The 16,812-nt window shown below is 47.2% G+C and overlaps 1 protein-coding gene across 1 annotated transcript; it reads left to right on the top strand.

Moving 5' to 3' along the window:
* Positions 1–710: 710 nt before the first annotated feature.
* On the top strand, positions 711–12,683 carry CLDN16 (claudin 16). The gene is made up of 5 exons (XM_081190678.1): positions 711–907; positions 5,010–5,112; positions 5,645–5,809; positions 9,645–9,836; positions 11,412–12,683. The coding sequence occupies exons 1-5, from the start codon at positions 794–796 to the stop codon at positions 11,528–11,530; spliced, it is 693 nt and encodes a 230-aa protein (XP_081046804.1). The 5' UTR covers positions 711–793; the 3' UTR covers positions 11,531–12,683.
* The last annotated feature ends 4,129 nt before the right edge of the window (positions 12,684–16,812 follow it).

The following is a 16,812-nucleotide window of genomic DNA, read 5'->3' as shown; positions in this document are numbered from 1 at the left end:
AGCGCACGGAAACACCATTTACCTTCCCGCTGGAGCGGTACCTATTTGTCTATTTGCACTGTGTGCTTTCGAACTGCTAGGTTGGCAGGAGCAGGGACCGAGCAACAGGAGCTCACCCCATTGCAGGGATTCAAACCACCGACCTTCTGATTGGCAAGCCCTAGGCTCTGTGGTTTAGACCACAGTGCCACCTGCGCCCCCATGGTGACTGGTACTGGGAGCAATTTCCACTATGTGAGGATCTCACCTGAGATTTCCAGCACAATGGCTATGCTCTGGCCACGCGGTCGGGATGCTTCTGAATACCAGTTGCTGTGAGAGTATTGCTCTTGTGCCCAAATCCTGCTTGTGGGTTTCCCACTGGGGCATCTGGCGGGCCATCGTAAGAACAGGATGCCAGTGGCCTGATCCAGCAAGCTCCTCTTTCGGTCTGCCCTTGGACTAGGCTAGGACCACCTTCCGCTCTGCCTTTCTCTGGTCTAGATGATCCTTCGGGTCCCTTCCAACTTTGCAATTCTATAATTCTTTCTCAAACTGTCAAAATCTTCCACACGGGTTTGTGGACCCTGCACTGGTGTTGGTCTGTGCAGTGCAGGACTCTAATTGAACCCAGGCGATTGGTTGCTGCTTCTTGGTTGCTTAGCACCAGGCATAAGGCCCGCCTCCCTCTGCTCCAGCCTGCTCAAGCTATGGGACCAGTTGATCACCTGCTGATCATTTGCAAAAGAAAGCTGAGACTTTGCTGGAGATCAGCACAGACCCACAGCAAGACCGGGTGTAGATTTTGGAGGAAATGAAGCACCTTCTCCAATACACGGGCTGCTTCTTGGCCTTCTTCTCGGCCGGCTTCCTGATTGCTGCGACTTGGACAGACTGTTGGATGGTGAACACGGATGACTCCTTGGAGGTAAGGCAAAGAGAGAGGGAGAAGGAGACTCCAGCGGCCACAAGGCTGGCTCAGATCCATCAGGTGCAGCTTTCCAGAGTGAGGAGGAGCGGCAGTGAGGGTGGGAGCTGAATGTATGGGTCTGGTTTCTGCAAGGACTTTGGGCTGCGTCTTCCTTAGAATGACAAAGAGAGAGTTGGCAGGAAGGTGGAAGAATCATAGCATTGTAGAGTTGGAAGTGGCCGTGAGGATCATCTAGTTCAACTCCCTGCGGTGCTGGAATCTTTTACCCAATGTAGGACTCGAAGCCAAGACTCTGGAGAACAAGAGTCTTGTGCTCTGCCGACTGAGCTATCCCCAGAAAACGTGAGAGGTCGGTATGGAATGCTTTAGGTTTTTGACCAGCAATGCTGTTTTCCTGTGATCTTCCTGCTAAGGTAGTTTCTTAACCAGGTTGTGAGAACTTTGCCATCCCTTTAAAAGTTGTTAAGCTCTGTATATAAGTAGAACACGCCATCGATAAGCTCAGAAGAGAATCTTGCTGGCGGGAGTCTTCAAGGTCACCCTGTGAGTTTAGCAACCGAGCACAGATTTGAACCCTGGTCTCCCAGGTCCGAGTCTTGACATGCTAACCACTCCCACTTTTAATCTATTAAAACAGCACCCCTAATTCATCAGTGTGATTTGTCAGAAGGGACGGGGCTATAGCCCAGTGGGCAGGGAGCCTGATTCACATGCAGAAGATCCCATTTTCAATCCCCAGCAAACTATTCCAGGCAGGGCTGAGAAAAACAGACCAGTGCTGTGATTTGGGATAAGGCCTGGAGAAGAGGAGGTTAAGGGGTGATATGATAGCCATGTTCAAATATATAAAAGGATGTCACATAGAGGAGGGAGAAAGGTTGTTTTCTGCTGCTCCAGAGAAGCGGACACGGAGCAATGGATCCAGACTACAAGAAAGAAGATTCCACCTAAACATTAGGAAGAACTTCCTGACAGTAAGAGCTGTTTGACAGTGGAATTTGCTGCCAAGGAGTGTGGTGGAGTCTCCTACTTTGGAGGTCTTTAAGCAGAGGCTTGACAACCATATGTCAGGAGTGCTCTGATGGTGTTTCCTGCTTGGCAGGGGGTTGGACTCGATGGCCCTTGTGGTCTCTTCCAACTCTATGATTCCATGATTCTAAGGCCAGTCCCTAATAAACTCCCTCATAAACGTAATAATCAACACCATCAACATCTACAACTTCCTAATAAACATTAGCAAAAAAACCCAACAACAACAAAATAAGTTTGAGCAGATGGGAAAAGGCAAGGAAATGCAGGCGCAGTGGGAAATTCACATAGGAAGCTGCCTTATTTTATTACGTATTATGATTGTTATGCAATGCCCTTTTAAAATGTGCTGGGGAGGTTATTGGGTTGTTTTCATTTTATGTATTTTGTATTTTTATATTGTAATTTTATCCTGTGAACTGCCCTGGGACCTGAATGTTTATAGGGCGGTATACAAATTTAATAAACAAACAAACAAATAATAATAGAAATATTTCGTGTTTTTAGCTTAGATTTTATCTTGTGAACCGCCCTGAGGTCATACGAATTTAACAACAGCAACCAATTCCTGCACTGGAGGGTTGGGCCAGATGACCTTTGGGGGTCCCTTCCAAGTCTACAGTTCTCTGATTCCAGCTTATCCTACGCTGGCTGGCAGCAGCTGTCCAGGGTGTCAGGAAGGTCCCACGTCATTGAACCCGGGGCCTTCTGCATGCAAGGCAGCTGTTCTGCCAACCGGCTACTGAAAGACTGCTGGGTCGCTTAGTGGGTGCCCTCTGGGCAATGTCACCCGTGGCTGCAAAGGGAACCCAGAAATGGCAAGTTTCGCAAGCTGCTTCTCTCTAGACTTAGGGGAAACTGGGAAATCCAACACAGTGAACAGCAAAGGTTTTTTTTTTTGTTTCTTTAACCTTGCCTCCGCGGTTCAAAGGCACCTCCAGTTGGACCACGTCCCCTCCTCTCCTCCTCGGTGTTTCATTAATGCGCCCTCGGGGTTAAGCGCATTCGGGCTTTGCAGGTCCCGGCGCTGCGTCTGAATACCAACGCGCTCGGCGAAGGGCCTGCAGCATTAATACCTGACAGAATGAGTTGATCTCGCCACCTAAGCGGGTCATTGCATCCCTAAATATGGGGAGGGGGGGTGTAATGAGCCGTATTCCCTGGGAAGGAGCCGGCGTCGGATCAGGGCGGCCAGACGCTTGCTCAGCAAGCAGTGCAGAGGAAGGGCTTTGCGCGAAGGAAGGAAGGAAGGAGATACAAAGAGGGAGGAAGAGAAGAAGAAAGGGGGGGGAGAGAGAAAGGAAAGCAGTGAAGAGAAAAGGAGAGAGGAAGGAAGGAAGTAAGGAAGGAAGGAGAGAAAGAGAAAGAGAGAGAGAGAGAGAGAGAGAGAGAGAGAGAGAGAGAGGAAAGCAGGGAAGAGAAAAGGAGAGAGAGAAAGGAAGGAAGGAAAGAAAGAAGGAAGGAGAGAAAAGAGAGAGAGAGAGAGAGAGAGAGAGAGAGAGAGAGAGAGAGAGAGAGAGAAGAAAGCAGGGAAGAGAAAAGGAGAGAGAGAGAGGAAGGAATGAAAGAAAGAAGGAAAGGAAAAAGAGAGGGAGGGAGGGAGGGAGGAAAGAAAGAAAGAAAGAAAGAGGGGCTCCAGACAAGGCTATCCGCCCAGATCACTTTTCTTTCTTCCCACCCCCAAATTTGCATGTTTCCAAGATTTTGGGAAATCCCCCCAGTTTCAGCGCTTGGGGTGAATTTCAGCGCCTGGCTTTAGGTTGCAAAACCAAACTGGTTTTAGGTGACTCTTTTCCATTAACCCTCAGTAGCCCTGAGATTGTTTTCCTAGCTGAAATGCGTGCAGCCTCCATCCTAGGGTTGGGGGCCTTTAGAGGGGAAAGGTAACAATGTTTTGGGAGTTTTAGAAATAAAATGTGAGCGAGGGGGAGGGTATGACAGAGGTGTATAAAATTATGCAAGGCAAAGGGGGAAAGAGAGTTTGTTGTTTAGTCGGTTAGTCGTGTCCGCCTCTTCGTGACCCCCTGGACCAGAGCACACCAGGCACTCCTGTCTTCCACTACCTCCCGCAGTTTGGTCAAACTCATGCTGGTAGCTTCGAGAGCACTGTCCAACCATCTCGTCCTCTGTCGTCCCCTTCTCCTTGTGCCCTCCATCTTTCCCAACATCAGGGTCTTTTCCAGGGAGTCTTCTCTTCTCATGAGGTGGCCAAAGTCTTGGAGCCTCAGCTTCGGGATCTGTCCTTCCAGTGAGCACTCAGGGCTGATTTCCTTCAGAATGGAGAGGTTTGATCTCCTTGCAGTCCATGGGACTCTCAAGAGTCTCCTCCAGCACCATAATTCAAAAGCATCAATTATTTGGCAATCAGCCTTCTTTATGGTCCAGCTCTTACTTCCATACTCGGATTTAAAAAGAAACGTAATCTATCTCTGGCAGCTTCAAGGCTGTCACTTCTGCTGCTGCTTCTTCCTCTTTGGACCAGACTGGAAGATAGGCAGCTGCTGCCTACTGAGTCAGGCCATTGGTGCTCCCAGCCCTGTAGTGTGTACCCAGGCTGGCAGAGGCTCTCCTGGATGTGAGGCATGGAGCTTCCTCCAGCCCTACCTGAAGATGTACCTGTGACCTTCTGCTCACCCCATTTAAAGTGTGCTGTTCTGTTTTTAATCTCCGCATTTTAATATATCTGGGGTTTTGTATTGCTTTAATTCTGTTGGAGTTTAATTGCTTTACAACTTATTATTTTTCACAGGCTTTCAGCCTTCTGCATTTTCCCTTGTGTGGTTTTTAATTTGTGTCAACTGCCTTGAGTCCCACTGTGGGGGAATGGCAGGATATTATCCCAAACTATAGCTCTGGGATAACACAGCCCTTCACATAGAGGACTCATTCACAGAAGGAACCATCCTCTGTTGACTGGGGCACACAGAATAACAGAATGGTCAAGAGCTGGAAGGGTTCCCCAAAGGTCATGTAGCCCAACCCGGTTGCAAGGCCACTCTAACTGAAACTGTAGGCTCCTTGGGGCAGGTCCTTGTAATAATAAGGATGATGGTCACTTTCTCCCACATAGTTGAGCGCTACCTGCCGCGGCCTTTGGTGGGAATGCGTCACCAATGCCTTTGACGGGATAACAACCTGCGATGAATATGACTCCATCTTGGCTGAGCACCCAGGTACGTCTGCTGCGAGTTTTTATTATTATTATTACTGGATCAATTCTGAAGGAAACAGGTCTTAGAGAAAGCATTTACTGGGACAGGTCAACATAAGCTGAAAAACTTGGTTTTTGTTTGTTTTATTGTTTATTTTCTTTTATTGTTTGTTTTATTTGGTTTTCACTTTAATAATATCAAAATCACGTATAATTCAGCATATAAACAGCTGTATGAACACAAAACACATTTAGTTGAGTTACATGCTGTTCACTTCTCTGGAATCGTTATGCTGATGTCATAATGATCTGAAACTTTATTTATTGCATTTAAATATCACATTCTCCCTCTCTAAGGAGCTCCCTCTCCCACCCTCCTCCTTTAGTCCCTACAACAACCCTGTGAGGAAGGTCAGTCTGGAGGTCACCCAATGAGCTGTATGGCCAGGGAGGGATTCGAACCCTGGTCTCCCAGGTCCTACTCTGACACGCTAACCACTGCACCACACCAGAGTCCCCTCCCTTCTGCCTCCAGGCTCTTTCTTGTTTTGCAGTGAAACTGGTCCTGACCCGAGCGATGCTCATCACGGCTGACATCCTGGCTGGCTTCGGGTTCACCTTCCTCCTCCTGGGCCTGGACTGTGTGAAATTCCTCACGGACGAACCTGGAATCAAAACCCAAATCTGCTTCATAGCTGGACTGGCTCTGCTAACGGGAGGTAGTTGGCCACAGAAAGCTGGGACCTGGGTCGGGTGGGGCTGGGAGATAGAAGGAGTTTAAAGCTAAAATGTTAAAGTGATAATAATGCTCAATTTACGATGGGGCGGAAGGTCCACAGGCTATGAAGGACTTGCTCGCAACTTTATTGACAGCTGCACAAATTATTATAGCCAGGAAGTGGAAGAGGCAAGCAGAATATACAAATGGAAGAATTTTATAAAGAGGTGTGGAATATAGCTATTAGCGATAAATTAACATGTGCCATTAAGGTAAGACGGGGAATATGCAGGAGAAATGATTTTGAGGAGTTACGGAGGGTGTTTGTAGAATTTGTGCTGTTAAAGGGGGAAAGGTTAAATACCATCGCAAGAGGTGTTGAAATTTGGAGAGGTTGGATAGGTACTATGGAATGGTCTCAGGGTGGGGTGCACGTTTTTATTCTTATTTATTCATGATTATTACTTTGTCAAAATAAAAAAATAAAAAAGGGATAAAGTATGGGAAAGAAAAAGAAGAAGAAATAGGTTAAAGTTGACCTAAACTTTCTAAGCAGGGAGTTCCAAAGTGTAGGTGTTGCCACACTAAACAACTGAGCTTCCACAAGTTTGGAATGGGGATTATGTGACACTTGCAAAATTGGCCATAGCCAACGGGGGGCAGATCTACAAAAATTAGTGAAAAGCTTTTAAAATGCTCAATTAACTGAGGTTCTGTCCCCCACAAAGCCTGCCCTCCAGGGAATGAACCGCCAGAAGGCCCTTGGAGCAGGACCAACAATGGGGGTGGAGACGCTCCTTCAGGTATACTGGACCGAGGCCATTTAGGGCTTTCAAGGTCAGCACCAACACTTTGAATTGTGCTTGGAAACGTACTAAGCTAAGAGAAGAGGGTGGGGGAAAGCCGATACCCCTTAGTTTGGAAACCCCCCCCCCCCGACTTAGTTGCAGCTCTTGCAACCTGGCTCCGTCTTTTGGCGTGCTGGTGAGGACACTTAAATGGCCAGCTGAAAAGAAACTTGTCTGACCAGTTCAGCAACAGAATCCTCCATTAAATTTTAAGCCTCACTGGGTAGAGCAGGCATAGGCAAACTCGGCCCTCCAGATGTTTTGGGACTACAATTCCCATCATCTCTGACCACTGGTTCTGTTAGCTAGGGATCATGGAAGTTGTAGTCCCAAAACATCTGGAGGGTCAAGTTTGCCTCTGCCCGGGGTAGAGGAACCAAGCACATCATCCAGACCAGTGTCTGATTTACATATAAGCTAAACAAGCTCTAGCTTAGGACTCCACTTTCTTAGGGGCCCCAAAAAGTTTAAAGGAAAAAACTGGGATGTACATTTCCAAAATATAAGATAAAAAACTAATAAAATAAAACCTATATCCAGCAACAGTGTTTTGTGTTGTGTAGGCTCCTATGATGTAAGTCATGGGCCCCGTTTGCGCTCTCTCTCTCTCTCTCTCTCTCTCTCTCTCTCTCTCTCTCTATATATATATATATATATATATGACGCAGGTGGCGCTGTGGGTTAAACCACAGAGCCTAGGACTTGTCGATCAGAAGGTCGGCGGTTCAAATCCCCGCGACGGGGTGAGCTCCTGTTGTTTAGTCCCTGTTCCTGCCCACCTATCAGTTCGAAAGCACACCAGTGCAAGTAGATAAATAGGTACAGCTTCGGCGGGAAGGTAAACGGCATTTCTGTGCGCTGCTCTGGTTCACCAGAAGCGGCTTAGTCCTGCTGGCCACATGACCCAGAAGCTGTACGCCGGCTCCCTCGGCCAATAAAGCGAGATGAGCGCCGCAACCCCAGAGTCTGCCATGACTGGACCTAGTGGTCAAGGGTCCCTTTACCTTTATATATAGGGTGCCTATATTCTGCATGGACTGGTTGCACGGCAACATGTGCAAATGGCTTTAGGTACCTATTAAGTCCATCAATTACCATATAGCATATTCAACACAAAAAGCAGCGACAGTTTGTTGTTGACAAAGGACAGCTGGACATATTAAGGGCCCCATTACCTTCAGTAGCTCAGGGCCTCATCAGACCTAAATCTGGCCCTGATCCAGACTGACCCCTGCAAACACACATGAGTTCTTTAGTCACATGGACAGAGAGAAGGATTTTTCTTTGAGCCAGCCCACAGGAGTCAGCAATGGGACCTCATTTCAGCACTGTGGATCAGACCTTGAAAAGTGACGCACTGACCCATAACCATGTGCAGAGTGCAACTTGAACAATTGTGTCCCACCTCCATTTTTCCGGGAGCAGGCCAAACATCCTCCAGGTCTGGCATAATGTGGGGCAATGGTCAGAGTGATGAAAACCTCCCCCAAGAAAACCGCAGCACCCACACCGCACATTGCGCCTCCCCATTCTGGAGTGTGGGCTGTTTGAAGGCTGCGGTTCTGCTGCCTTTCCAAATTCAGAGCATGTGGTGGTGAATGAAACCCCCCAGGGGTACGAATTAAGCAGAGGATTTTACCTTTCACAGAGCTGCAGGGATTAAACGGAAGCCCTCGTGGGTCGGAGGTTGCGGGTGCAGCCGTGCCAAAGAATTCAAATTCCACACGAGGCAAAGCTGGAATCTGTGACCCAGATAAATTATGCAAACGAACCACCTTTGCAGAAACTTTCCTGTCTTTTTTTTTGGGGGGGGGGGGAGTGATCAGCATCCTGCCCATCATACTGTTCTATAGAATTTCATCTGGCATTTCCTAGATGCTTTTCCTAATCTCTTCAAAGCCACATAATCTAGAAACTTGTCCTTTTCTCCTCCCTCTCTCCCTCTCCCTCTCTCTCTCCCCCTCCCTCCCTCCCCCCCCCCTCTCTCTCTCTCTGTGCTGGATGACTTCTGCACTCACTGCCATGTATTCTGGGGTCCTGTTGCTCCTGTCATTTAGTTTAATGCATTTTAAGATACCGTGTAACCAGAGTGGCTGGGGCAACCCAGTCAGATGGGTGCGGTACAAAAATATATATTAAATTATTACTATGATTACAGGGGGGGATGTCCTGCCCATGCAAATACGGTAAAACCTTGCTTTGCAGATATCCACACTGCAGGGTGGCTGGGTATTGTGGTTGAGAAATTAAAGGTTACATTGGCCCTGCGAATTCTGTACCAGCTGAAGTTTCTGATCTGTCTTCAGAGGCAGCCCCACGTATAACGCATTGCAGTAATCTAACCTTCAGGTTACCAGAGTGTAGAGAACAGTAGTTAGGCTCTCCAGATAGGGATGTAGATGGGCCAACAGCCAAAACTGGTGGAAGTCACTCTGGGCCACTGAGGCCACCTGAGCCTTGAGCGACAGCAAAGGATCCAGGAGGACCCCCCAGCTAAGAACCTGTTCCTTCAGAGGAAACGTAACCCCATCAAGAGCAGGCCATCTCCCACACATCCGATCTAGGGAACCACATAGTAAGGGAAGTGCAAGTTTATTGTAGCATCATCATTGGGATAAATAATTTCTTTCTCACACGGAGAGGCAGAGATTGGAGAATTTTGTGGGGCTGGTTGTTGCTAATGGTATAAACACATTCCTGTCAAAGACACAATTTCCTTTTGCTCAAAACGCGGGGAGGGGTGTCTATTTGACCTGTAGACAAGGCATTTCTGAAGTTAATAATAATAAACAAGCACAACAGAAGCTCTTCACTCTCCTCCTCCTCCTCCTTCTTGTTCTTCTTCCTGCTTCCTTTTTCACAAATCTGCAGGCAGGCACCTCTCATTTTCAGTGTCAAAGACCCCAGAGGAGGGTCACCTGTGGATCAGCGGAGGATAATATCCCAAACCAGGCAGGTAACATCTGGTGCTTGCTCTGTTTCTTGCAGGCGTCCCTGGGCTCATTGGATCCGTCTGGTACGCCATCGGCGTCTACGTGGAGCGCTCGACTCTGGTTTTGCATAACGTCTTTGTGGGCATCCAGTACAAATTTGGGTGGTCCTGTTGGCTGGGGCTGAGCGGGTCTCTGGGCTGCTTCTTGTCTGGCTCCTTGCTAACCTGCTGCATGTATCTCTTCAGAGGTAAGAGCTGGGGGTGGAGGAGTGTGCCATGCAAAATGTTCTAGGCCATCCCAAATCACACCTCTGTGCCTTCAAGTCACTGTTCCCTAAAATGTGCCCATAAAATGCTCGCCTTGTCTGAAATCCTGGAGAGCTGTTGTCATTGTGGACCAAGTCATTGTTGTCATTGTGTCCAAGTCATTGTGGACAAGACTGAGCTAGATGTTCTGGCTCAGAATAAGGCTGCTTCTCCTGTTCCTGAGTTTAGTGAATAGATCATCTACTCTATCTCTCCCCACCACCTGGCCCAGCTTCCAGTTCCCCCCTAAGAGGCCTGGATATTCTGAATTCCAGCAAGCAGCTAGAATCAAAAGGATGAAGACTGATGCAGCGATGCATTGCTGGGAGTTGTCCAGATGGCCTTTGGGGGTCCTGTCCAACCCTACAATTCTATGACCTCGGAAGATGGTAGCTTCTCCTTCACTGGAGGTTTTTAAGCAGAGGTTGGATAACCATCCAGCAGTAGAACCATCAAATTGCAGAGCTGGAAGAGACCCCAAGGATCTTTTGTTCTAACCCTCAAAATGCAGGAATCTCAGCTAAAGCATCCCTGACAGGTGGCCATTCAACCTCTGCTTAAAAACCTCCAAGGAAGGAGAGTCTACCACTTTCTGATGGAGCCCGTTCCACTGTCAAACGGCTCTTGGCATCAGAAAATTATTCTTGATGTTTAGTTGGGCTCTCCTTTCTTGTAACTTGAATCCATTGGTTCGAGTCCTGCCCACTTGTCACTTTTTTCCAGGGTGATGAGGAACCATTAGTGACCACTCTTTGTTTTTGTTTTATATATAGTTTTTATTAAATTTTCTGTTTTACAATTTCAAATACTCATTCTACATCCTTAAGATATCAAGGTTCTTCCCTTCTTCTCTTTCCATGGTTCATTTTACATACCTTAAATCCTTGCATGTTTTACAAAAATCAGTATTCCATTATTGCATCCATCAGAACTAATTTACCCTGTTGAATTTATCTTAATGCTGTCAGCGTTTTCAGCTGCACACAATTATTTCCCATGTAGTCAAGAAATGTTTGCCAATCTTCTTAAAAAATTGTGAGCTCTCTTTGGGTTTGGGTTACAGGTAGATAGCTGTGTTGGTCTGCCGTAGTTGAAACAAAACAAAACAAAACAAAACAAAATAATTTAAAAAATCCTTCCAGTAGCCTAAGGTGCTACTGGAAGAATTTTTGTTGTTGTTGTTGTTGTTGTTGTTGTTGTTGTTGTTGTTGTTGTTGTTGTTGTTTTGTTTCGTCTTTGGGTTTGGTCAGTCAACCAGCTATCAGTAACTTTGCCCATCTACATTTTACCAGCTTCTCTGCAAGAATGTCATGGGACACGTTGTCAAAAACCTTCCTGAAATCCAGATACACTGTTGGGGATCCTTCAGCTGTGATTCCTGTATAGCAGGGGGCTGGATTGGATGGCCTTTGAGGTTCCCTTCCATCTGTGCAATTCTACGGCAATTCCCACCCACCCCTTCTAACCAGCAGTGTTTTTTGCGTGTTTCTCTCCCTTTCCGGGGCTCTGGGCTACAGATGTTGGTGCAAGCAGTTCGTTGCGGAAGACTTATTCCCCTCCTGGGATGAGCAGCCTGTGCCGCCCAGCCTCCCAGACAACTACTGCCAAAATGTACGCCATGGACACCAGAGTGTGAGGAAGAGGAGATCCTGAGAGGACTTGGCTCACCTCTTTTGTGACTTATGGGGCTGCCCCAGATGCCAGAAAGGGTCTCCAGAGGCTGTGACTCAGCCCCAAGGACTTTGGCTGTTTCCACCAACCATGTTCAGGACAATCTCCCATCCCTAACAAATGTCTGTTAGTTTGTTTTGAGAATCGTGCCCATGGTGAATGCAGCGGGTCCTGGGAAACACCCACCCGAGTGGTCAAATGGCAGGGGGTTGGACTAGATGACCCGCTGCCCCTCTTCCAATGATTCCATAGCCCAAGAAATGTGGCTGTTTGATGCAGCCTTGGCGGTGCACCTCATCAGCTGACTTCAGGGCTCCCCTTCCCCAGCACACCCTCTCCGGCTTGTTGGGGTCTGAATGTGCATGACACTCATGGACCAGATGCCATCCCCAGGGCCAGATTTAGATAAAGAGCGGCCCTTGGCTACTCCACTTGTGAGGCGCCTCCCAATCCCCCACCCTCACGACTAGAAGAAAATGGAAGAGTCTCATGAACAAAACTGAGTGAAGCCAAGGATAGTGATGAATATTTAAAATTCTGCAGTTCACAATTTTTCCTCTAAAGGACATCAGAAAACATCATCAAAATTTGTTTAAGTTTGTCGCTTTCAATGTACAGAAAGCTCAGTGTGGACAACCTCTCTTGAGACATCGTGGCCCTTAATTCGTTTTTAATTCTTTTGAGTCTTGGAAAACTCCTGTCTCCTGAGCAGTTAGTGACCATAAGGCTAAGAAATAGCCACAAGGTTGCTTCCACGTTAGGAAAGGCCATCTGGATTTTTTCCTTGTATATAATTTGATCAAGTTCTGTACGAGACAGAGAGTGCTCTGCTGTAAGCCTATGGCTTTGTCTCACGTACAGGTTGCAAAGTGCAAAAGTTCTTCAGCCAATTAGCCTATACATAAATTGGGCACTGGCCATCCCACAGGTGCAGGGAAGTTTTCTCTTCTGGAAAACAGGGCAACAGCAGCCCAACACTCAGAACTGGTGGCATGAAATGAGGGACGTTTTGGGAGCAATTCTTAGGAATCGATGCTGCTTTTGGGATTGCCTGAGTCCCTACTTGCCTGCTATTTCCCCTGCCTGTATATGTGTAAATAAACAGATATAACAAACCACTACAAGTCTCCAGCATGCTTTGTCCCCCTCCTTCTCCTAATTCTTTGAAACAGATCCCCCTATCTTTTGGGGACCCCCACCCACCACTTGGTTCCATAAACACACCCATATGCCCTCTAAAAAGCATTATTCAGAACAGCAGTCTGCATGACCCACTAAGGAAGATAATGTTACAAAAGTTGCACACACACCCAATCTCTGCCGAGCCATGCAGGAGAGTTCAAGGGGTTCCAGGCACTCCCCCAGGGCTAAATTTCCATTGAGATTCAAGTTATTGAATTGGGATTTAAAGTTCATGGCATGTAATACATTGAAAGAAAATTATATGAAAATGATGTAAAGGTAAAGGTAAAGGGACCCCTGACCATTAGGTCCAGTCGTGACCGACTCTGGGGTTGCGGCGCTCATCTCACTTTATTGGCCAAGGGAGCCGGTGTACAGCTTCTGGGTCATGTGGCCAGCAGGACTAAGCCGCTTCTGGCGAACCAGAGAAGCACACAGAAACGCCGTTTACCTTCCTGCCGGAGCGGTACCTATTTATCTACTTGCACTTTGACGTGCTTTCGAACTGCTAGGTGGGCAGGAGCAGGGACCGAGCAATGGAAGCTCACCCCGTCATTGCGGGGATTCGAACCGCTGACCTTCTGATCGGCAAGTCCTAGGCTCTGTGGTTTAACCCACAGCGCCACCCGCGTCCCTACATGAAAATGATGTACTGATGGTATTTAACTACTAGTACATTAACAAAAATGTACAAAACATGCTGAAACATATGCTGGAAATGTAAGGGAAAAGAAGGCACCTTCTAGCATATGTGGCGGAATTCTAAGGTAGTAAAAGAGTTTTGGGAAATGATATATAATGAGTTGCAAACATTCTAAGTAGGAATTCTAAGTGCTGAAATCCCATAGGAGCGGTAAAGACTATTTATGTATGTGACCACAACTGCACAGATGTTACTGGCCCAGAGATGGAAAGAAGATAAAGTTCCCAGCGGAGAAGAATGGCAGATGAAGTTGAAATGCTGAAATGGCTAAAAAGACAGGAAAAGTCAGAAACCAGGAAGACCAAAATTTTAACAAGGAATGGGGGGAAATTATAACTTACCTTAAAGACCATTGTAAACAGTTAAAATTGTTACTAGGATTGGAATAGGACTTGTAGTTTAAGGTTGAATTTGGGGCATAATGGAAGAGGTAAAGGTTTTGGAATCTTGTCTTTATGTTTTATGTGTGATATATTTTTGCAAAATTTTAATTTGAAAAACCAAATAAATAAATTTTATTACATATTAAAAAAGAGAGACTCAAGATGTGGAGGAGGCTGCAGTGTCCTTAAGAATTATGGTTTAATGACACACATTTACACCTGAGTTGAGATGAAGGGGCTGCAGATCTCACCGTATTGTCATCCCAAAAGCAGTGGCTCAGCATTGCAGACAGAGGCTTCCCAGCCAACTCTAATAGCTGCCTTCCCCCCCCCCCCATGTTCTCCCCAAATCCTCGTCCTTCTTCTCTGCTGTGCAGCTCCTCCTCTTCGGCCTCAGCCATTCCAAGGAAGCCCAAACCTGTGCCTAAAAACGTGGAGCAAAGGTCATTGTCAATAAGCCCAAAGTTGATATGCTTGGTGGAAAGAGCTTATCCCTTCTCTCCTTTCTGGTCACGGAGTGGTGGAAAGTGAGAGACACACCAAAAGGCTGTTTCCTTTTTATTTGCAAAACAGAGAGTTACTTCCAACAGGACAATTTCAGACCCTTCAAGTGTCCCTGTTTTCCAGGGACATCCCTGATTTAGAAAAGCAGTCCCGGTTTCTAATCCACAAATGTCCCACTTGTCCTTAGGACGTCCCTATTTTCATCGGAGAAACATTGGAAGGTATGGAGTTGTCCAACCCCCAAGCTGTCTGAAGGCGGTCCTGTATAGGGAATTATTATTATTATTATTATTATTATTATTATTATTATTATTATTATTTAAGGTTTAAGGTTTTATTATGTTTTTATGTAAGTTGGAAGCTGCCCAGAGTGGCGGGGGCAACCCATTCAGATGTGCGGAGTATAAACAGTAATCATTATGGAATGGGACGTTGCTGTTTCTCATTGGAGAAATATTGGGGGGTATGTGATTTCCTTGCACAGGGCCACCAGGGAACAGCCTGGCCCAACTAGCTGCTGTGGACACCTGAAAGGGAGTCTCTCTAGCCAGTTTTGAGCACCCTCACCTGGCCAAGGAAGTTAAAGCATCCCAGGATCAAAGTCAAGAGTGCATGAGCTTCGCCATCTCTCTCCTTTCCAGATTTTCCCAGTCCACAGTGGAGGCCCTTACAATTTTCCCTACCTCCCTCATGCTCCACAAGCCCCATCACTTCAACACCTTTTTCTGTCATTTCTGCTGGAAATACAAAGCTGGCACTGCCCGGGATGAGGCCCGCTTGATCTCTCACCTGCCAACTGCTGTCAGTTCACTACTTTCATCTGAAAGCAAAACCAAATCGGCTTCTTGCACGGCAATAAAATAACAGCCCTTCCCACGCAGAGAAAGTGTCTGAAGCTCTGACTCCTCGTCTCTGCCCATAGAAAATTCATCTGACGCTACAGAAATGCAGCATGAAAATCAGAGAACGGAAATCCTCAAAAGCCATTTTGGCAAAAACACATTAGTTCATCCAACTGATTAAATGCCGCTGGCAGAAAGAGGGGGCAGGATTCCAGCTGCCCCCAACCTGTCGCTATGCGGCATGCATCAAATTTGTTATTAGAAGATGGTAGCAGACTATCTAGTCCATGGGTGGGCAAACTAAGGCCCGGGGGCCGGATCCGGCCCAATCACCTTCTAAATCTGGCCCACGGACAGTCCGGGAATCAGCATGTTTTTACATGAGTAGAATGTGTCCTTTTATTTAAACTGCATCTCTGGGTTATTTGTGGGGCACAGGAATTCATTCATATATATTTTTCAAAATATAGTCCAGCCCCCCCACAAGGTCTGAGGGACAGTGGACCGACCCACAGCTGAAAAAGGTTGCTGACCCCTGATCTAGTCAAAGCATGTAAAGTATATTCAAATACAACCTGCTTTCCTCGCATGTACACCCTAAGAGGTTGTGGCTGGATGGAAAGGAAATCTCCACACTGCGGTGAGAAAACAGAGGATGTTTATTGCTAGCAATAATGGCTCAGTAGGATCACTCTCCAAAAGCTGAGCAAGTCCAAAAAAGGATGGGGCCTCCTTAATATACAAAGCTGTTATCTGCTAAAGCAATTTGTTGTTGTTGTTGAGTCGTTTAGTCATGTCCACCTCTCCGTGACCCCCTGGACCAGAGCACGCCAGGCACTCCTGTCTTCCACTGCCTCCTGCAGTTTGGTCAAACTCATGCTGGTAGCTTCCAGAACACTGTCCAACCATCTCATCCTCTGTCATCCCCTTCTCCTTGTGCCCTCCATCTTTCCCAACATCAGGGTCTTTTGCAGGGAGTCGTCTCTTCCCATGAGGTGGCCAAAGTCTTGGAGCCTTAGCTTCAGGATCTGTCCTTCCAGTGAGCACTCAGGGCTGATTTCCTTCAGAATGGAGGGGTTGGCATTGAAGGTGTGGCCTGCCCAATTTAAACGCAGGCGCGACCGGAGATCTCCCTTTTTTCCGCCTGCCAGCTGTCCCTGCTTTTCCCACCCTCCCGCCCTATAAGGTTTTCGTTCCTTGACCTTGTTATGGACTTAGGTTGGTCGCCGTTGAGGAGCCTGGTAGGAATTTTTCCACCTGGCAAATTGGCAGCAGCCACTTGGTTTTCGCCTACCTCGTAGCAAATTGTCACAACTTTCTGGGTATTGGCAGTTAGGCATTGGTATTGTTCTGTTGATGGAAGAGGGGAGGTAGCGTCATCACCTGCCCCACATATTGAAGGGTAGTCCGTAAAGGATCCCGGGGGATGTGGCCCTGTCTGAAGCCTGGGGAGGTGAGGGCCTAAGGCACGCCCCCTATCGATGACCCCGGGGGAGTTCCTAGTTGATGTGCATTAGCAAGACTCCCCCTACTGGTGGTTAACCCTTCCCGGACTTCAAGCGGATGGGTTGAAGTCGGATATAGTCAGTTAGGACCAATGCCTAAGCCAATACCGCTCATCACCTGTAACCAA

This window comes from Podarcis bocagei, assembly GCF_964188305.1.
Source record: "Podarcis bocagei genome assembly, chromosome: 4".
Classification (NCBI taxonomy): Eukaryota; Metazoa; Chordata; class Lepidosauria; order Squamata; family Lacertidae; genus Podarcis; species Podarcis bocagei.
This window is presented reverse-complemented; position numbering and strand designations above follow the sequence as displayed.